Here is a 23,059-nt window from a genome sequence, read left to right on the forward strand (position 1 = left end):
CTAAGTACAGATTAAACTAGATAAACCACATGATTAACTACAAATTAAACTAGTTAAACTACTGGACTAAATAAAATATAATTAAAATATATAAACCATGGGACTAAGAACCGATTAAATTAGTTAAACCACGAGACTAAGTACAGATTAAGATAGTTAAACCACAGGACTAAGTACAGATTGAACTAGTTAAACCACAGGATTTAATACAGATTAAACTAGAAAAACCACAGGACTAAGTACAGATTAAAATAGTTAAACCACAGGTCTAAGTACAGATTAAACTAGTTAAACCACCGGACTAAGTACAGATTAAACCAGCTAAACCACAGGACTAAGTACAGATTAAGATAGTTAAACCACAGGACTAAATACAGATTAAACGAGTTACACCATGGGACTAATTACAGATTAAACTAGTTGAACCACAGGACTAAATACAGATTAAGCTAGCTAAACCACGGGATTACGTACAGATTAAACTAGATAAGCCATGGGACTAAGTACAGATTAAATTAGTTAAACCACAGGACTAAGTACAGATTAAAATAGTTAAACCACATGACTCAATACAGATTAAAATAGGTAAACCACATGACTAAGTACAGATTAAACTAGTTAAAACCCGGGACCAAGTACAGATTAAGCCAGTTAAACCACAGGACTAAGTACAGATTAAACTAGATAAACCACAGGACTAAGTACAGATTAAGATAGTTAAACCACAGGACTAAATACAGATTAAACGAGTTACACCATGGGACTAATTACAGATTAAACTAGTTGAACCACAGGACTAAATACAGATTAAGCTAGCTAAACCACGGGATTACGTACAGATTAAACTAGATAAGCCATGGGACTAAGTACAGATTAAATTAGTTAAACCACAGGACTAAGTACAGATTAAAATAGTTAAACCACATGACTCAATACAGATTAAAATAGGTAAACCACATGACTAAGTACAGATTAAACTAGTTAAACCCCGGGACCAAGTACAGATTAAGCCAGTTAAACCACAGGACTAAGTACAGATTAAACTAGATAAACCACAGGACTAAGTACAGATTAAACTAGATAAACCACAGGACTAAGTACAGATTAAACTAGATAAACCACATGACTAACTACAAATTAAACTAGTTAAACTACTGGACTAAATACAGATTGAACTAGTTAAACCATGGGACTAAATTCAGATTAAACTAGATAAACCACGGGAATAAATACAGATTAAACTAGATTAACCACAGGACTAAGTACAGATTAAACTAGATAAACCACATGACTAACTACAAATTAAACTAGTTAAACTACTGGAATAAATACAGATTAAACTAGATAAACAATGTAACTAAATACAGATTAAACTAGATAAACCATGGGACTGAGTACAGATTAAACTTGTTAAACCACGGGACTAAGTACGGATGAAAATAGATAAACCACATGACTTACTACAAATTAAACTAGTTAAAATACTGGACTAAATACAGATTACACTAGATTAACCACGGGACTAAGTACAGATTAAACTAGTTAAACTATTGGACTAAATACAGATTAAACTAATTAAACCATGGGACTAAATTCAGATGAAAATAGATAAACCACATGACTAACTACTAATTAAATTTGTTAAACTACTGGACTAAATACAGATTAAACTAGATTAACCACGGGACTAAGTACAGATTAAACTAGATAAACCACATGATTAACTACAAATTAAACTAGTTAAACTACTGGACTAAATAAAATATTAATTAAAATATATAAACCATGGGACTAAGAACCGATTAAATTAGTTAAACCACGGGACTAAGTACAGATTAAGCTAGTTAAACCACAGGACTAAGTACGGATTCAACTAGTTAAACCACAGGATTTAATACAGATTAAACTAGATAAACCACAGGACTAAGTACAGATTAAAATAGTTAAACCACAGGACTAAGTAGATATTAAACTAGTTAAACACTGGGACTAAGTACAGATTAAAATAGTTAAACCACAGGACTAAGTACAGATTAAGATACTTAAAGCACAGGACTAAGTACAGATTACACGAGTTAAACCATGGGACTAATTACAGATTAAACTAGTTGAACCACAGGACTAAGTACAGATTAAGCTAGCTAAACCACGGGATTAAGTACAGATTAAACTAGATAAGCCACAGGACTAAGTACAGATTAAAATAGTTAAACCACAGGACAAAGTACAGATTAAACTAGTTAAACCATGGGACTAAGTACAGATTAAATTAGTTAAACCACAGGACTAAGTACAGATTAAAATAGTTAAACTACTGGACTAAATACAGATTAAAATAAATAAACCACGGGAATAAATACAGATTAAACTAGATTAACCACAGGACTATGTACTGATTAAACTAGATAAACCACATGAATAACTACAAATTAAACTAGTTAAACTGCTGGACTAAATACAGATTGAACTAGTTAAACCATGGGACTAAGTTCAGATTAAACTAGATAAACCACGGGAATAAATACAGATTAAACTAGATTAACCACAGGACAAAGTACAGATTAAACTAGATAAACCACATGACTAACTACAAATTAAACTAGTTAAACTACTGGAATAAATACAGATTAAACTAGATAAACAATGTAACTAAATACAGATTAAACTAGATAAACCATGGGACTGAGTACAGATTAAACTTGTTAAACCACGGGACTAAGTACGGATGAAAATAGATAAACCACATGACTTACTACAAATTAAACTAGTTAAAATACTGGACTAAATACAGATTACACTAGATTAACCACGGGACTAAGTACAGATTAAACTAGTTAAACTATTGGACTAAATACAGATTAAACTAATTAAACCATGGGACTAAATTCAGATGAAAATAAATAAACCACATGACTAACTACTAATTAAATTTGTTAAACTACTGGACTAAATACAGATTAAACTAGATTAACCACGGGACTAAGTACAGATTAAACTAGATAAACCACATGATTAACTACAAATTAAACTAGTTAAACTACTGGACTAAATAAAATATAATTAAAATATATAAACCATGGGACTAAGAACCGATTAAATTAGTTAAACCACGAGACTAAGTACAGATTAAGATAGTTAAACCACAGGACTAAGTACAGATTGAACTAGTTAAACCACAGGATTTAATACAGATTAAACTAGATAAACCACAGGACTAAGTACAGATTAAAATAGTTAAACCACAGGTCTAAGTACAGATTAAACTAGTTAAACCACCGGACTAAGTACAGATTAAACCAGCTAAACCACAGGACTAAGTACAGATTAAGATAGTTAAACCACAGGGCTAAATACAGATTAAACGAGTTACACCATGGGACTAATTACAGATTAAACTAGTTGAACCACAGGACTAAATACAGATTAAGCTAGCTAAACCACAGGATTACGTACAGATTAAACTAGATAAGCCATGGGACTAAGTACAGATTAAATTAGTTAAACCACAGGACTAAGTACAGATTAAAATAGTTAAACCACATGACTCAATACAGATTAAAATAGGTAAACCACATGACTAAGTACAGATTAAACTAGTTAAAACCCGGGACCAAGTACAGATTAAGCCAGTTAAACCACAGGACTAAGTACAGATTAAACTAGATAAACCACAGGACTAAGTACAGATTAAACTAGATAAACCACAGGACTAAGTACAGATTAAACTAGATAAACCACATGACTAACTACAAATTAAACTAGTTAAACTACTGGACTAAATACAGATTGAACTAGTTAAACCATGGGACTAAATTCAGATTAAACTAGATAAACCACGGGAATAAATACAGATTAAACTAGATTAACCACAGGACTAAGTACAGATTAAACTAGATAAACCACATGACTAACTACAAATTAAACTAGTTAAACTACTGGAATAAATACAGATTAAACTAGATAAACAATGTAACTAAATACAGATTAAACTAGATAAACCATGGGACTGAGTACAGATTAAACTTGTTAAACCACGGGACTAAGTACGGATGAAAATAGATAAACCACATGACTTACTACAAATTAAACTAGTTAAAATACTGGACTAAATACAGATTACACTAGATTAACCACGGGACTAAGTACAGATTAAACTAGTTAAACTATTGGACTAAATACAGATTAAACTAATTAAACCATGGGACTAAATTCAGATGAAAATAGATAAACCACATGACTAACTACTAATTAAATTTGTTAAACTACTGGACTAAATACAGATTAAACTAGATTAACCACGGGACTAAGTACAGATTAAACTAGATAAACCACATGATTAACTACAAATTAAACTAGTTAAACTACTGGACTAAATAAAATATTAATTAAAATATATAAACCATGGGACTAAGAACCGATTAAATTAGTTAAACCACGGGACTAAGTACAGATTAAGCTAGTTAAACCACAGGACTAAGTACGAATTCAACTAGTTAAACCACAGGATTTAATACAGATTAAACTAGATAAACCACAGGACTAAGTACAGATTAAAATAGTTAAACCACAGGACTAAGTAGATATTAAACTAGTTAAACACTGGGACTAAGTACAGATTAAAATAGTTAAACCACAGGACTAAGTACAGATTAAGATACTTAAAGCACAGGACTAAGTACAGATTACACGAGTTAAACCATGGGACTAATTACAGATTAAACTAGTTGAACCACAGGACTAAGTACAGATTAAGCTAGCTAAACCACGGGATTAAGTACAGATTAAACTAGATAAGCCACAGGACTAAGTACAGATTAAAATAGTTAAACCACAGGACAAAGTACAGATTAAACTAGTTAAACCATGGGACTAAGTACAGATTAAATTAGTTAAACCACAGGACTAAGTACAGATTAAAATAGTTAAACCACATGACTAAATACAGATTAAAATAGGTAAACCACAGGACTAAGTACAGATTAAACTAGTTAAACCCCGGGACCAAGTACAGATTAAGATATTTAAACCACAGGACTAAGTACAGATTAAACTAGTTAAACCACGGGACTAAGTACAGATTAAACTAGTTAAACCACTTGACTAAATACAGATTAATCTAGATAAACCACAGTACTAAGTACAGATTAAAATAGTTAAACCACAGGTCTAAGTACAGATTAAGATAGTTAAGCCACTTGACTAAGTACAGATTAAACTAGATAAACCACAAGTAAGTACAGATTAAACTAGATAAACCACAGGACTAAGTACAGATTAAAATAGTTAAACCACCGGACTAAGTACAGATTAAACTAATTAAACCACTGGACTAAATACAAATTAAACTATTTAAACCATGGGACTAAGTACAGATTAAGCTAGTTAAACCAATTGACTAAATACAGATTAAACTAGATAAACCACAGGACTAAGTACAGATTAAACTAGTTAAGACACCGGACTAAGTACAGATTAAAATAGTTAAACCACAGGACTAAGTACAGATTAAACTAGTTAAACCACCGGACTAAGTACAGATTATACTAGTTCAACCACAGGACTAAGTACAGATTAAGCTAGTTAAACCACTTGACTAAGTACAGATTAAACTAGATAAACCACAGGACTAAGTACAGATTAAAATAGTTTAACCACAGGTCTAAGTACAGATTAAACTAGTTAAACCACGGGACTAAGTACAGATTAAGCTAGTTAAACCACTTGACTAAATACAGATTAAACTAGATAAACCACAGGACTAAGTACAGATTAAACTAATTAAACCACCAGACTAAGTACAGATTAAACTAGTTAAGACACCGGACTAAGTACAGATTAAAATAGTTAAACCACAGGACTAAGTACAGATTAAACTAGTTAAACCACCGGACTAAGTACAGATTATACTAGTTCAACCACGGGACTAAGTACAGATTAAGCTAGTTAAACCACTTGACTAAGTACAGATTAAACTAGACAAACCACAGGACTAAGTACAGATTAAAATAGTTTAACCACAGGTCTAAGTACAGATTAAACTAGTTAAACCACGGGACTAAGTACAGATTAAGCTAGTTAAACCACTTGACTAAGTACAGATTAAACTAGATAAACCACAGGACTAAGTACAGATTAATCTAGTTAAACCACCAGACTAAGTACAGATTAAACTAGATAAACCACAGGACTAAGTACAGATTAAAATAGTTAAACCACAGGTCTAAGTACAGATTAAACTAGTTAAACCACCGGACTAAGTACAGATTAAACCAGCTAAACCACTGGACTAAGTACATATTAAAATAGTTAAACCACAGGTCTAAGTACAGATTAAACTAGTTAAACCACTGGACTAAGTACATATTAAAATAGTTAAACCACAGGTCTAAGTACATATTAAAATAGTTAAACCACAGGACTAAGTACAGATTAAACTAGTTAAACCACACACACACACACACACACACACACACACACACACACACACACACACACACACACACACACACACACACACTTACACTGAGTTGGGGAGGACACACACACACACACACACACACACACACACACACACTTACACTGAGTTGGGGAGGACACACACACACACACACACACACACACACACTTACACTGAGTTGGGGAGGACACACACACACACACACACACACACACTTACACTGAGTTGGGGAGGACACACACACACACACACACACACACACACACACACACGTACAGATTAATATAGTTAAACCCTGGACTATATGCTGATCAAACTAAACTAGAGTTAAACTGTGTTTTTGTGGCACTGACTGATTAACGTTCTCCATCAGAAATGGCTCGGCTCGTCTTCACAAACTCTGGATCTTTTCTTCTGATTGCTTTGAGCTGGCCTCTGATTACGGCTGCAGGCTACAGTTATTCTAGTTATTGATTCATCTGCTGATTATTTAACTGATGAGTAGATTAATTGCTTCTCTACATAAATCCTTCTGATGTTCCAAGGTGACATAGTTCTCTTCTTCATTCCAACAAACAAACAGACCCAAATATGATCTGCCGACGTGGTTTTAGAGCCAAAACAAGATACACCACATCAGTATTTAATTAGTTTATCAGCCACTGCAGGATAATTAAAGAAGAAAAGATTATAATTATAGTTCTTGAGGCTGATTTGTCGATGTGGGTTTTCAGGGTGAAGACTCGTCTGATCCGATTTTCTAAACGATCTCAGAGTCCCTTTCAGGGACCCGATGGATGAAATCTGAAACTAAAATGTTAGTGGAGGATATTTGCCTGGGTGTGTGTTTATGGCCTCTGACTGAGAACACGGACAGATTATTGTTAGTAAAACCCTCCTATAGACACCCCCCACATCTAGAACCTCTCGTAGGCTCGTGTTTTTAGCCGGCTCCATAAATTGCGGAACATAAAACCGGCCCTCACTCCCCTCCGAACAGGCTGTGCCCGGGCCGTGCCAGCAGAAGACGTGTGATTTAAAGCGCTGTACACACAGGCATCAAGAATTTATGGGAGACTTAATTAAGAGTTATAAAAGTGACTTATAGTGATTGTGTGGCACACGGGGGCCCATAACGCAGCAGTTATCATTTCCATAACTCCAAAGTCTTGAATCTTTTCTCAGAACTTTTATGTATTTTTGGAGCCGCTCTGCTTTGATGTTGCTGAGCTTCTCTGTGAGGCAGAAAGTTGCAGCTGCAAATGAAACAAGGCAGAGAAGCTTGTTTTTATTCTCTCCCTCTGCAGCGTGTCGCAGTAAACATGTTAACTGCATCAGCGGCAAAGTTCTAACAGAACTGGACCCAATTCCAGGCCAAACGGGTCTGCAGGAGCGGACTTTTATCATGAGAAAGTGTCAGATACATTTACATTTAATGGCTGCTGTGTTTTTATTACAAATGAATGTGAGTGCTTTTGAGTTACATAACAAACTTTAAATGAGCCCCTGAGGCTCCGACACGGTTGGCGCTGAGCTTTCGGTGTTTTAGCGTTCCACTTAAGCTCTGCTTGGGTTCCTGAGCAGAACACAGCTGAAGAGTTGTTTAGTTTGTAATTTCGACCCGATGTTGCGCTCTCATTTTCAGCTCCTCGCTGTGAGTCGAGGACATTTGAGTCTCTGATGACCCAAAGAGTCAGCAGCAGCTTGTTCACCCATCCTGCTCAACATTGTACCGATTATCCAGCCGCTTTAGGGGTTTTATCTCCGTGAGTCTGAAAAATCTGCCTGAATTTTTACTCGTGCAGCAGATCTGTGAGTAGCAGGAGTAAGAACGGATCTGATGTGCTTTTGCCTGCAGTGTGAACGTAGCCTTAGATATGAGGACTTTCCCGATCCTAATCCTAGAGTTTCACCGTCTATCTTCCATCAGAAGCTGATGCAGGAGATCGGTGTAGGAGACTATTTTCACGTTCAGCCTGCATTAACTCCTTCGCTGCCAGCGTTTCTCACCGTTTTAACTGTTTTTTTAAGAGACACAGAATGTTGCGCGCTAGGATGATGTTGACATCAAAACAAAGAGGAGACTCACCTCTTACATCAGGAAGAATCTGCACGCTTCGAGCTTTATCCGTTCTTTCATAATCCGTTGTCGAATTGTGATCGGCAGACACTTTTCCGGTTTGCGCCTCACTTTTCTTTACAGCAGCGGCCCAAAACGATCTCCTAGCACATGGATTTCTGCTTCCTGATCACGTACACGGATGAGGATCGGCTTTAGAGCTGGGATGTTTGTTCTCACGGTGCGGGGGCTCGTCCGACCACTACAGTAAAAACTTGCAAATGACGACTTTAGTCGTGACTGGCAGTGAACGAGTTAAAACAAATTTACATAAAAATAGTTTTTTCAATCAACCACACCATTTGTGGTTTTCGTCCGTTCCTGTTTGGTGTTCAGCTGATGAGAACACAGCACTGTGTCGCTGTGGGTTTGGTCGCTCACTTTAAAGAACAACTAGATTCCGATTAGGGTGGTCTCCCCCTTTCCCTAAGACCCTGCTGGATATTCCAGCCTGTGGCAGACAAAGAGACAGGATGGGTTTTGGTCTGGATCGGTTCTGTTGTTTTATCCAGCCCGGAAAACCGGTTTCACTATAAAAGCTGAAAATTACTCAAAGATTTAAATCTAAACGAATGTTTCAGCTGTGCAACAACAACTAGCCTGTTTGTTATGATTCATTTATTTCAAGCCCACGATTAAAGGATTTTCTTTTTAATTTACTGTGTATTTAGCTGTGGTCAAGGACAGAAATCTCAGAAGAATAACATCCATATAAAAGCAGAGAGAACGAAGCAGCTCCACAGCCTGTGCTCTGATATCCATCCGTATCTGTTGCTAGGGGAAACAACAAAGACTCCGATTGCAGAAATGGAGAATTGGAAAAGTGCAGCGGGGGCATTATCTGATTTTATCCACTTAAACTTCCAATAGCTTCGAGCCAAATCCATAATATCTCATTCATTGGTCCGTTGTAACATCTGAGCGGCTGGATAGAGCCGACGAGGAGGTTAAAAACAGCTGGCACCGGCCTCCTGTATTAACTGATTTGTTAAAAACATGTTTGTGGAGCTCTCTGCGGAATCTGGCCTCATATTATCCATCTTTTCTCTGCAGGCTTTCTTCACAGCTCCCACTGAGGCTTTAGGAGGGCTGTGGTAATGATCTGAGCCTGTCCAGGAGTGTCAGTGGCAGCATCACAGCTAACAAGTAGCTGGTGCTAGTTTGCAGAAGGAAACTAGTAGCTGTGTCAGCTTTGTGCTTGGGGATGGAGCGTGGGCTTTCCTGGAATGCTGACGCTCCTGTCAGCCTGTCCACAGGGGACTCGTCTCCGCACCAACGTTATTTTTTAAACGAATTTCCAGGTTTGACAGGAAAAGTAGAGTCATCATTTATCTTTCATTCTGATTCATATTTCATTCTGAGCCAAAGTGTACTCACACCGGCTCGAAACGGTGACATCGCAACCGCTAATGCACATCTCCCCCATGAGCTCCAGTCAAACCTTACAGATTATAAAAAATAGAAGCGCAACCTTCGTCTGACTCCGTATGTGACGATGAACCAGGTCTTGGATCAGTTCTTTTCTCATTTCCGTTCCGGCTCTACGAGTGTGTCTCATTTCTCCGTCGATTTGATTTCTGTAAACCACAAGTTAGAAACACAGAGGGCATAACGTAGCAGTGGCTGAGTAGTAAAATCCAATATCCCTGTGTGAGTCTTGCCATAAAACCGGTGAAACTGAGCTTGTTGTTTTGCCTGCAGCCGATTTTGAAAGGTTTGATGGCTAAACGTGATAAAAAGCAGTGCTGCCTGGAAATAATGTCTTGTGAGACGTAGCCCTCGCAGACCTGCGGTTTGATCTGCTTGGTGTTGCTTTGTGTGGACAGTGTTAGAGTTCCTCTTTCTGTTACTCCATTAACATGAGTTATTCTTCAGAAAACAGTTGCTCACATCATATATAAACCAGCATACCCTTAAACGTAATGGGAGGCGAGGAGATCTTGGAAAAATAATATTCAGGATATTAAAAAAACTCAGGTCAAAGGTCCAACCCCCTCTGTTTAGGCTCCACCCATAAGCCACGCCTCCAGAATACAGGAGAATGCTGAAAACAGTGACTGGCCGTTTCTCAATGCCCAAGGATGTTTCTATGTTCTTGTGTACTTGACAAGTATGTTCTTGGCAAGTACATCAGAAAGTCCGTTCTATCGAGTACGGGAGGACGAGGACGGTAGTGATGGGAATTCCGGCTCTTTTTAGAGAGCTGGTTCTTTTGGCTCAGCTCACCAAAAAGAGCCGGCTCTTTTGGCTCTCAAGTGGCTCCTCAGTTTTTCTGTTGCGTCCAAAATAATGCAAAACTGTATGTAAAATGATTTCATAATGTAAAAATATGCAACATATGAAATATTTATCATTTCTATGGATTTAATAACTGAACACTTTAAGAAATCTCCACTTTCCGACTCCTGGCGCTCATTTTCTCACCGTCTTCGTCGCACTCTCCTCTCGCTCGCCTTTTTCCTCCTCCTCATTCCCTCTCGTCTCCCTCCGCCCGCATGTGCTCTGCTGTGTGTCTGAGTCTGGTCCTCCCTCTTCCCCACCCCTACTGCTCTGTGTGTGGACAGTCTGGACACGCAGTTACACATGCTGACCAATCACGTGTAGCTTTCACCAAGGCAAGAGGGGTGGGGGCAGGGGAGGGCACGGCTCCCAATGACGAGCCAGCTCCCGTCGTTCACTTCAAAGAGCCGGCTCTTAGAGCCGGTTCGTTCACGACCGGCACATCACTAGAGGACGGCATTTGGAACAAAACTGTACTCCGGTGGGTCATGTAAAAAAATAAATCATGACATAAAAATAAAAGTCTAGTTTCTCCAATAAATAACAAACATATAAATAAAAAAATGAATAAATATTATTTGTTCTATATTTGGTCCACTTTGATCAAAAGGGTTAGCACTGAGGTATCGGGAAGTCTGAAGGGATAAAAAAACAAATACACACTGCAGATTTTACAGCTTACACGCAATTATTTACAATAATTGTTTTTCTGGTATAAAACACAGTCATGAGGTTTCTCCCCTGTCTTTCAAAGTAGAACGGTTTGTGACACAATGCATTGTGGGATACCTTGCTGGCCAAGTGCACAGGGGATGCATCCAATGTGTCCTCGGTATAATGAACAGAGCATGAACTAAAGCAGGAGATCTGAGCGTACTTGCATCAAAGCGTTCTTAGGACTGTAACGATACGTTGATGATGTTTCACACACAAGTACACGAGTACAGACAAGTACGCATTTTGAGAAACGGCCCTTGTCATAAAGCATAAAAACATAACGTTATATTTTGTTTCCTACCCTTTGTCACAAATCCAAACGTAATGCGCCTAACCCCCAAATTCCACTACCTCCGCTCTGCTCCGACACGAACGCCGGAGCAAAATCGGTCCCGTTGTAGTCAATCAGAGCAATTCCACTACTGCGGCCGTGCTCCGGCAGTGCGGCGCCGTGCGCCGCCCTCTGTTCCGGCGTCCGGCAAAAATAAAATTGATCCTATTTTCGCCGGACGCCGGAGCACCTCTGCAGTAAATGGACAGAAATCACAACCGCCCAACAGGAAAAGGAGCAAGCACAACTTCCGTTTTTCACAATAAATCGATAAATAAAAGGCATTTTTTGTTTCATATGCACAGGTTTAACAACTTTTAACAACTATCAATGGCGGCTGAAGTTTAAATGCACAAAAGTAAGCCATAAATACAGTTTCCACTATCAAAGTAGTCACACTTTGTCAGAGGTGGAAAGTAACGAATTACATTTACTCACGTTACTGTAATTGAGTAGCTTTTTTGTATATTTATACTTTTTAAGTCGTTTTTAAAATCTGTGCTTTTACTTTTACTTGAGTAAGTTTTTTAAAAAGAATTGTAATTCGCTACATTTTAAATCATATCCGTTACTGAGTAAAAATAAATTATAGGCTTAATAAATTAAAAATATTACGTGTAGCAGCATCGGAACAGAAAGAGACACCTGCATGAGCGCCACGTCTAAACTGTGGGGGGGGTGTACACTTTTGCTCAAAGACATCAGTTCAGTTCCTCAAGTCGCTGTTTACCTCCTCTCTCCCTCCTCTCCTGTGGGTTGGATCCCGCACCTTCGCGCACCGGTGTGACGTCATCAGAATTCTGCTCGGTTCGGTAGCCGGACTCGGTTCCGTGTTTGAAATGCGTTTCCCTACCGCTCCGCACAGCAGCGGCAAAATAACGTTTAGCGCTCATAACAAGCGGATTCTCAGCGCTCTGCTCATAAAACAGAAGGCCTGCAGGCCTCTGTGAGTTACAGCGTCCTGATACTGTTCAGGTGTAAACATTGTGCTCCATCCCTGTGTCTGAACTCAGAAGATGCTCCTTGATGCCACACATATGTGATGATTTAGCTTGTTTCTTTATTTTACTCCAGAATAAGAGATTAAATTATTACTAAAGCAGTTCAGTGTAGTTAAATTAGTCATTCACATGATTCTAACATACTGCAGTGTGTGTGTGTGTGCGCGCGCGCTTGCATGTGCATGTGCATGTGCGTGCGTGCGTGTGTGTGTGTTACACATATAGAACTGCATGCGACAGCGTGGTTTCATCAAATCCATGTATTCTATATTTTGGCTGAAGTAACGGCTCAGGAAAATAACATATTTCATAAATAATGACGTCTCTATAGTGTTTATGGTGTTTTATCTTATATTGAACCTATCTTTGGTCTGGGAGGTGTAACTTATCATGATACAAGCCTTTTAAAACATGCTAAAGTGTTACAAGAGGAGATGAATGCATGAATATAAAGTTCATGTTTGAAGACCAACCTTCACAGTTTGGAGGCTCACGCTGGTGAGGAGACACCGTTAGTTCTAGTAACACCTGGGCTCCCAAGGCCTGTTCTGACAGGATGGACGTTACGGGACCCGTAAGGATTCCAGTTGGATGATTGGAGGATTATTTAGGAGGATTGGAATGAACAAACTGGTTTCAGTGGTGAAGGGTTAAATGAGTGAGTGAACCCACTACCAAGGAAGAACTCTGCTAACTTTAAAAATCAGCTGATCTAAATAAGCATGAAGGTCAGAGAGGAGCTCTAGGATGGACATGGATACAGGAACTGTAATGTAGAGGTAAAGTAGGGCAGGGCCGACGTTAGCAGCTGTCATACGCTCCATCTGACATGTTTGACTGCATTAGGCTTGTTATGTGACAGGTTAGAGCACAGTCTCATGTTAGAGTTTTGTCATGAGAACATTGAGATACCTCACACACTGATGGCATCTAAAAAAATTATTTTTTCTCAAAATAAAGAATAATTTTAATCACAATTGAGACCCACCATCCTAGAAAAACTTCGTCCAATCATTGTGGACGTCCTGTTCTCACTGATTGGATAGAAATCCCTCCTTCAAGCTGAGCGTGTATGAGTGTGTGTGTATGTATGTGCGCACACACAAGCGAATTGTGAACTGGCGTTGTGGTTTAGCACTACTTAGATGTAGCCATCCTTACGCTGACAAAAATGTAACTAAGTAACTTTTACTTTGAGTACATTTTGTTTACGATACTTTTTACTTTTACTTGAGTAAAAATTTAGGCAAGTACTTTTACTTGTAATTGAGTAAAAAATTATCAAAGTATTGGTACTCGTACTTAAGTAGGAAATTTTAGTAGTCTTTCCACCTCTGCCCTTTGTTGATCCAAGCACTGCTGATCTCTCAACACAAATGATGGGCAGATTAAACAGTTCATTTCGATGCTTCTCCCACACAACGGGTGTTTGGATCTAACTTCCGCGTTTATTGCTCGAACTGTATCGCAAGATCTCGAAAATCCCGCACATGCTTGTTTGCGCACCTCAGGTCTCCGCACCGGAGCGGAGCGGAGCCGTTGTAGAGCGGGTACCAGTAAAAATTGAGTTCGGAAGCGAGCGGCTGCGGAAGGCGGGGCGGAGCGGAGGTAGTGGAAATTGGGGGTTACAACCACGGACCCTCCAGGCTTCTAATGGAGTCCTCAGTCAGGTGTCGGTCAGGAGTCCTCTGGACTCTGTCCCCACTGAACGTTTAAGAGAGATAAGCCACTGAGACTTTGATATACCGCCCCCTAGTGGTGGACACAACAATCTCCTATACCCACCTTGAAGCTCTTTGTTTGGGTTAGTTGGTTGCAGCTCTCAGAGACAGAACCTTTTCCTACTATTTTTCCCACAAACTGTGCCAGAACCAAGTCCGACCAATGATCAGAGGTTCCAGAACCCAAGCCATGCATGGATGTGAACCCAACGTTGTCTATTTGGTGCCATCCAACCTTGTTTATGTCTTCTGGCCAAAGTTAAGATGTCCCAGCTGTCTACCCTCATCTGCAGCTGTCATGGCGGTCCGTTTCCCTGAACAGAAGATATTGTGGTGCAGTTGCTGCCATCGACGCCTGGATGGATGCGTGTCGATTTATGGAAGTCGGTAGGAAACTATGAAGCTTACTTAGTGACAGCTCAGAAGCGCTGAAATTTAAGGTGTCATATAGCTGATGAATGGAGAGAGGAGAGTCAGGCTTCACCCGCTGGAGTCATATGTCACTGTCCAAAGGGATGAGCGAGCGTGCCTGTCGCTCCGTTACACCAGGACTCCAGTGATGGATCTCTGCTGGAATCACAAACCACATTTCCTTCAGGACAGGACTTCAGGTGCTCTATGTTCAAGGTTTCTGCAAATCTATTGATGTTTAGAGACAAACGGTTGAGTTCCTGGAACCGCGTGAGCCACAGCGGTAACTGTTTTCTCTAACTTCACCTTCAGAAGCCGCCTGACCGGTGGAGTGAGTGTGGATGTTTAAATGGTGATGAGGAAATCTGTCAGAAGATGTTCTACTATCTCTGCACACATTTTTAACCCAGTTCTCTGGATGGTTTCCAGGGAGACTTGATGAGAGTTTCCAAATGACTGAAACATTTGGTTCAGAGTTATTGGAACATTTGAGCAGTCGGCTCAGGAGTAATGAGTCCGGCGACTCATTTAGCCCGTGTGTTAATACAGAGTGTGATCATTTACTAGCAGTGACTTACTGCTTCCTGCTCGTTTTCAGCTGATTTATACGTTAACAGATTATTATCATCGACTGTGGAGGAAAAACGGGAGAAGTGTCTTTCTGCCGCAAACACACGGTTAAGCTGGGTTTGGTCGTGATCAGGCGTGTGGATGTAATAGAAAACAGAAACAGAGGAGGGCAAATACCTAAACACAAAACTAAACAACAATATCTAAAGACAGAGGGAAGGGCTCACACAAACTAGCTGGAGGAGGACATAACACACACACACTTACCCCGGCTTTCCACTGGAGCCGTCAGCAGCACGTTACTGCAGCAGCACGTCATAGCTGCTGATAGGAACCGCTGTTGTCAACAGAACCTTTTCCATTGGAGCCGTCAGCAGCGCGAGTCGGCCGCGTCTCAGGAGCAGCATGTCGCGGCCTTTACGCGCCGGTTCTATTTTCTACGCGCGACGCCTCTGAAACGGGTCAAGTTCGACATTTTTGGGGAAGGAAAGACAGGAAATCGGACGCGGAAAAGGAGAGAAGCTACCGAGATTTTCAGAATAAAGAACGTACTGCCTTCCGGTTGCTTTACTTTTAAAAAAGGTTAATAACTGCGTGTCCCTGTGAGAAGTTATCACCTAGCTAGCGGTCTCCTTTGTTTTTCAGGTCCGTATTGGCGATTATAAAACGGACAGAACATAAAACACAAACCATGTTGTAGTTTTCTCCTGCTTGTTGTTGTGTTTACTGACGAAGTCACTCGTGTGACTTTGTGCTCGGTCGGTGACAGCTGCTCTCCTGCTGCTTCGCGTCTCGTGGGAAGGGCCAAGCAGCAGCTTACGCGAGCAAGACGTGCTGCTGCAGTAACGTGCTGCTGACGGCTCCCGTGGAAACCCGGGGTAACACTGAGTTGGAGAGGACCCACACACACACAAACACACACGCACATACACACACACACACACACATACACTGAGCTGGGGACAAAGAGGCTGGAGCTGACCTGGGAGGAATGATTAAAAAGGGTAACAACATAAGAAACTTAACTGAGATGCAGACAAAAGACACATGAGGGCGCTACGAGACACAGAAGGGAATCTAGAGAGGGATGGAGAAACATCAGGAGACACATGAAGGAAGACGCAGACGCAGACCATGACAGTGGTATTGTATTTTTTTATATTCGTGTGCGTGCATGCGTGTGTGCGTGCATGCGTGTGTGCGTGTGTGTGTGTGTATGTATGTGTCTGTCTATGAAGTTTAGAAAATCACCTGAAGGTTGAAAAATCCAGCCGTGTGAACCAGATTTAAGGAGAAAGTTTAGAGCAAGACTTCTTCCGTCTCAGAGAGGGCAGACGCTTTTTTCCTCCTCTCCTCCCCATCTTATCCATAGGCTCTTCGTCTGTCTCTGGGTGTACGGCGCTTCTGCCATCAAGGAGGGAGTGGACCAATCAGCACGGATTGGGATAGATTAATTTCCACCATTGTTGGATTCAGACGGATTGAGGACCAGTGGAACTTTAAGACAGAGAGGAAATTATCTCTGCCTGGCCCCAAAACAATTTCTAATCTGAATCTGGTGCCCTTGAGCCTGCAGGCTGCAACAAATACTCCCCCCTCAGAAGAAATGTGGAATGCTGCCGTCGCTATGGCAACTCTGTCACCTATCCCAGCCTGGGCGGGACTGCGGGCTGTGAAGGCCGCCAAATCGTTCCAGGAATCACTGTGCTCTCCAAACCTCAACGACCTCCTTCCCCAGTCCAGACGGAGGTAACGAGCGCTGCTTATCGTGACTGCAAGCACTGACGTGCGGGGTGTCCCAAACCCACCCCCCCACCTAGTGGACACTTATGTTGTGTGATGTCTGAAGTCTGTTGCATTTCTGTCTGAGGTGGGGGTTTTTTTCAGAGCAAAGCTGCCCTCCCTGTGGAGGGTAACTCTGAAGTGCCTTTTTTTCCTCCACCTGAACCAATCCTCATGTAACCCTCTGATCTCTATTAAGGTAGCGCGACTCAGGGTTGAGAATGACCACAGTCACCAGTTCTTGTCATGTGTCTTTGCCCATGTATGTCTGATCTCTGAATCGTGTGTACTGAAACTCTAATTTCCCTCTGGGATTAATAAAGTATCTTTGAACTGAATTGAATTGTGACTCATTTCTTCTTAGCTTTCTCATTGAAAGTTTACTATTTATTTATTTATTTATTTATTTATTTATTTATTTATTTATTCATTCATTCATTTATTTATTTATTTAGTTGTGTACAGATATATGTGTGTGCTTATAGATGAATATGCATGCAAATTTGTGTGTAAGTGGGTAAATATGGGTATGCGTGTGTGGCAGTAGAAATGTGTGCATGTATACATGTGTGTGTATGTATACATGTGTGTGTATGGAGGTTCATACAGTATAATATTACATATCTGAGTTAAGAGCACTAACACAAGAGTAATGGGAAACTTAACCTGTTTCCAGCTGCATACTGCAGGACACACTTTTGTGTTGGATCTAACATCTGGTGTGAAAATGAGGCCTTCCAGTTGCATCCCAGGGACACCCCCACCCCCACCCCCCCACCCCCCAGCTTCATCGTAATGTGTTGGCTGGTTGCGAGAGCAGCTTGCTGTTCTGCCACCCTCCCTCTGATGATGTTTTATTGCCCCACTCTCACCTCCAGCCTGGAATCAACCAGCCACATCTCAACCCCATCCATCACTGTTCCAACTTTTAAATCAGCCGGCATGATTAAAAGTCCTGACAAGTGTAGAAACGCACATTTGTCTTGCTAACCTTCCCTTTTCCCTCTGGTTTCCCTGCAGCTGTACAGCTCAGTAGACTTTGGGAGAAAATGGCAGCTCATCCACGAACACGTCACCCCGAACAGATTCTACTGGTGAGTCATCTCGTTGTCATGTCTGCTTTTTATTCCTCTTGTTTTAACTCTGCTCTCCAAAGTTTCACTCATGTGCAGAAAGTGCTCTTGGTGTTCAGCGGAGTAGCAAATGACATCGGCGGCTCAGAACGAGGTGCTGAAAATCTCTCCACTCCTCACAGCCGGACAGAGATTAATCTCGTCCTTCAGAACATGCTTTATATTCAGCTTCCGGGGCAACGTCTCATGTCACCTCGTTCCCACACACCCCTCTGCTCGGTTCAGACATGTTGTACATAAATACAGAACTGCTGTTGTTTCTCATCAGCAGCAGAGGAGCGGTTTTCTCTGGATGCAAACATGCAGATTTGGACCGATGACTAATAATGGATCCGGGACATTCCTGTCGCCTCTTATCCACTCATGCCTCACACTGTCTCCCCCTGCAGTGTACCAACTCAGTAGACGAGTGCACAGTCATCACAAACTTGGAACTGGATCTTTTCCAGCTCATCCCTCCCCCGTCCCTCCCTGAGGTGACAGGGTTGTGCCTGACATCGCTCGAGGTCTCATGCTCTGCTGTACATAAATCCCAACTTCATCTACGCCATTGTGGCTTAATCCCAAACATGAGCATAATCCATCACTGGTTTTGCCCTTCAACTCCGCCCTTTTCAAAAGCATGGAAGTATTGGACCTGCCTGAAGCAGCGGCAGGCCGGACTCCAGTTGGCCGTTTCTGCTCAGCAGACTCATCGGCCTCCGAGGGATATTTAACGTCACCACAATGGGACAGCAGCTGCACCGCTGCGGTCCAATCCAGCAGGATAACTCAGAGATAAACCCTTCGTGTGGCCTTAAACCTCTCAGATATGAAAACGGTGTTTTTAGCTTTCATTTATTTTAATGTAATTTGTTGCTTGCTGAAGATGGGATGTTGCAGAACCGAAGCAGAAAAAGTATTTCCAAAGACACGCAGTGGCGCAGTGGTTAGAGCTGTTGCCTTGCAGCAAGAAGGTCCTGGGTTCGCTTTCCGTCCTGGGATCTTCCTGCATGGAGTATGCATGTTCTCCCTGTGCATGCGTGGGTTCTCTCCGGGTTCTCCGGCTTCCTCCCACAGTCCAAAAACATGACTGTTAGGTTGATTGGTCTGTCTAATTGTCCTTGTGTGTGTGTGTGTGTTGCCCTGCGATGGACTGGCTCTCTGTCCAGGGTGTACCCCACCTGATTGCCCGTTGACCACTGGAGATAGGCACCAGCCCCCCCCCCCCGCAACCCTACGTGGGCAAAGCGGTTTCAGAGAATGGATGGATGGACGTCTAAAAAGAGATAAACAAGTTTCAAAACTCCTAACATCTGGAGTCTAAATATAAAACTAAAGGTGCAATATGTACAAATGAATCAAGAATGGCATCCTGTGGTCAACTTTGGGTACTGCAGCCCATTTGTCTAAACAAAAAGTTGGAGCCTTAGGAATTAGGTGGAAGCCTTGGTGATCAGTGTTGGTTTAGCATGGAAAGAAAAATGTGTAATTAATTCTGCCAAAAATCCCTAATTTCATTTCATTTACTTGTTTAATTAAATGTTTTTATTTTATTTCCTCTAAATAATTGTTTGAAGTTCCTTATTTTTCATTTTCATTGTAAGATTCTCATTTTTTAAAGTATTTTTTTTTAGACATTTTGAGAAAAGTTTCTTTGGTTCTTTTACTTTGAAGGGCCTTGTTCTGTGACGTCACTTCCTCCTGTTCCAGTAGGTTCAGAGCTGTGGTGGAGAGAGACGAGCTGACTCAGTTGGGCTGAACCTGAGCTTCTGAGTGAATCATCATCTACACAACTCAGAGCTCTTTGGTGGTCTAGGCGAAGCAGCGTTGCTGAGTCCGGTTACGTTAGCACAGCAGTGTGTGGGGCTAATGTGGTCGTAATGATGCGATAGTCCCGTATGATCTGGCTAGATGCATTTACTGATTCAGCACGATTCCTGTTCATTCTCTCACTGTTTTATCTCCAGTTGATGCGGGTGAAGAAGTGAGCAAGGGCACCAGAGGGTCCAGTATCTTTTTTTTTTTTTTTTTTTACAAATAAACTTGTGAGTTCATCATCTCAGCTGGTTGGTCTAAAACATGTAGACAAAGACTTCCTGGGAACCATCCAGCTGAAGCAGTCAAACACCAGAGGTAGTTCAGGGTCGACAGGGGTCACGACATGCAGTCAGGACCGTTCAACACGAGAATGACCAAAATAACAATAGAATCTTTCCGTGAGAATTTATTTGAGTATTTTCAGCACTTTTGTGTTTTTCTTTTCTTTTACAGATCGAGTCAAACTGCTGACAGTTCCTCCCCTTTTTCATTTCTATTAGAGCTTCCGTTTTGATTCTTGTGTTTGATTTCAGGTGGTGGACGAGAAAGGTCTTCTCTTTTCAGGGTTGATTTGTATTTTTTACAAATTTAGCTAAACTTAAGGAGAGCAAAAGTGAATTAAAGAAGTAAAGTGATGGTTTTCATTTTAACTGTTATTTCTTGTCTCTTTCGTCTCCGTCAGGTCGGTGGCAGGACTGGACAAAGAACCCGACCTGATCCACATGGAGGCGCACACGCCAGATGGAAGTGAGTGTTCCCACCACCCAGACAGAAGGAATGAGCAGGTCTTGCTGGGAATACATCTTTAAGAAGGGAGGTGTAGCTGTGGCCCACCCCGGTGCTAAATTCCTGATGAACGCCTCCCTGAATGTCGTTTCCATAACTCTGAACGACAGCGTTGTTAGTGTCGCCGTACAATGAGTGAGATAAGTGAAACTTTCCGTGCTGGTTTGTGATGTTGGCAGAGCAAAGCCTTCATTTTCCGCGGCATGATTGACGGGCGTGGATGCGTGTTTGTTGGTGTTTGTGCAACGAGGGGAAAGCAGGTGCAGCAACGACGTAAATTAACCAGAGAAATGTCCGAGTGCACCGACGGGAAGAAACCTGCAATTCAAATGAGACACAACAACGTAGTCTGATGTGATGGAGAATGAAGTTGGTTCAGGGTTATGAGTTGATATCCATGAGAGGAATAACAGATTTAATAGCATCCTGTTCGTGTCACTCACAGATGTGCAGTATGTCACATGCAGAGCTCAGACGTGCACGGAAGCTAACAGGAACTACCCGTTCCCGGGATACATCGACATCAGCTCTCTGGTGGTTCAGGACGACTACATCTTCATACAGGTAGGCCTCTGAAGGTTAGATCAGCAGCCTGTGTTCCACTTTTCCTTCTCCTTCTTTCCCAACTCAAGTTAAGGAGCTCCATCTCTAGTTCTAGTTCTAGTTTATGTTCTGTAGTCTAGTCCCAGGTGCACTTAACACACGGGTCTGCTGATGTTCTGGTGCTGCTGAGACAGCCATACGTAAATATGCATTTATTCATTAAAGAGCAGGTTCAGAAACTGCTTTACTTATTACTTTTTGAAAAAGATCGGTCACTCTGCAGGCTGAACATGAAAATAGTCTCCTACACCAAGCTCCTGCATTAGTTTCTGTTAGAAAATAGACGGCTGACCTTTAAGGTTTGAAAATCCTGACAGATCTACGTCACACCGTCATGGACTCACCCATCTTGACTTGACGGGGAAGGCTGCTGTTGGTTTAGCGTCCAGGAAACAGCACAGGACGTCTCGGCTAGTAGAAGCTAACCGTTAGCATTAGCAACTCATTCAGACTCATTCAGAGTTATTTGTTAACATCTTTTCAGAGCAAACAGAGTCAAGGGTAGAGTTGCATTGCAGTTAGCCAATCAGATGAGAGACGTCCAAATATCAAGACATAAAACTCCAAATCCTGCCGTCCGAGGCCACTTTCTCCTCCAGCTGAGTCCTACGTCCTCCATCAGGAGCATCTGAGCTTCTTTCCCCCAGAGAACGACTTACAAGACATCACTCCCACCAGAGACCACTGCAGAAGTATTAAAAATGATAGTAAAGTTGATCTTTGGGATGCTTTGGACAAAGTTGATGATGCCACATGGTATGGCAACATGATGAGAAACAGTAGTCATCAGAAAACCAACAAAAATAAAAGCTGAAAACAAGAAACAATTACAAAAGCAGTGGTTCTGACTCCTGTTTGGAGGAATCTTCAGTAAAACTACAGTAGATGATCCTGGTGTTCTAGAAGATTCTTTTTGCTTTTAGAAGGATTTCAGAAGGTAACTAGGTCCTTCACAATGTTTCCCTAAATAAAAGAGGTCCTATCTGCCTTCCTGCTCCACCTCCAAAGCCAACATCATCCATGACTGCGGGTCTGCGGTAAAATCTGGAACACAAAGGTATTACAAACGTTTTACCCCTGACAGTCAGAGAGGATACCTGCTCCACTCAAAACGAGCCAGAAGGTTTGGATTGTGGTCACCATAAATGCTACCAGTAACCGTTGCAGTGGGACCCTTCTGAGATGTGCAGAACGTCATAGCTGTTTCCAACACGTTCCGCATCACGCTCCGGCGAAAAGGAGCTGGACTTCTGAGCTTCAGTCAGACATCAGCTGCATCAGAATCTGACCAAACTCAAAATGAACCAGGTGTGCATCATAAACAGCAACGTCTGTTCCACTCCCATGC

The 23,059-nt window shown here is 41.3% G+C and overlaps 1 protein-coding gene across 2 annotated transcripts in view; it reads left to right on the top strand.

The window, feature by feature from the left end:
- The window catches only part of sorcs3a (sortilin related VPS10 domain containing receptor 3a), a 314,356-nt gene that overhangs the window by 205,025 nt on the left and 86,272 nt on the right, over positions 1–23,059 (top strand). For both annotated transcript variants that reach the window (XM_070552119.1, XM_070552120.1), the window contains exons 5-7: positions 18,410–18,483; positions 21,005–21,069; positions 21,554–21,672. In XM_070552119.1, coding sequence (XP_070408220.1) covers positions 18,410–18,483; positions 21,005–21,069; positions 21,554–21,672 — 258 coding nt within the window. The remainder of the gene's footprint in view (positions 1–18,409; positions 18,484–21,004; positions 21,070–21,553; positions 21,673–23,059) is intronic.

This window comes from Nothobranchius furzeri, chromosome 6, assembly GCF_043380555.1.
Source record: "Nothobranchius furzeri strain GRZ-AD chromosome 6, NfurGRZ-RIMD1, whole genome shotgun sequence".
In the NCBI taxonomy this organism is placed as follows: Eukaryota; Metazoa; Chordata; class Actinopteri; order Cyprinodontiformes; family Nothobranchiidae; genus Nothobranchius; species Nothobranchius furzeri.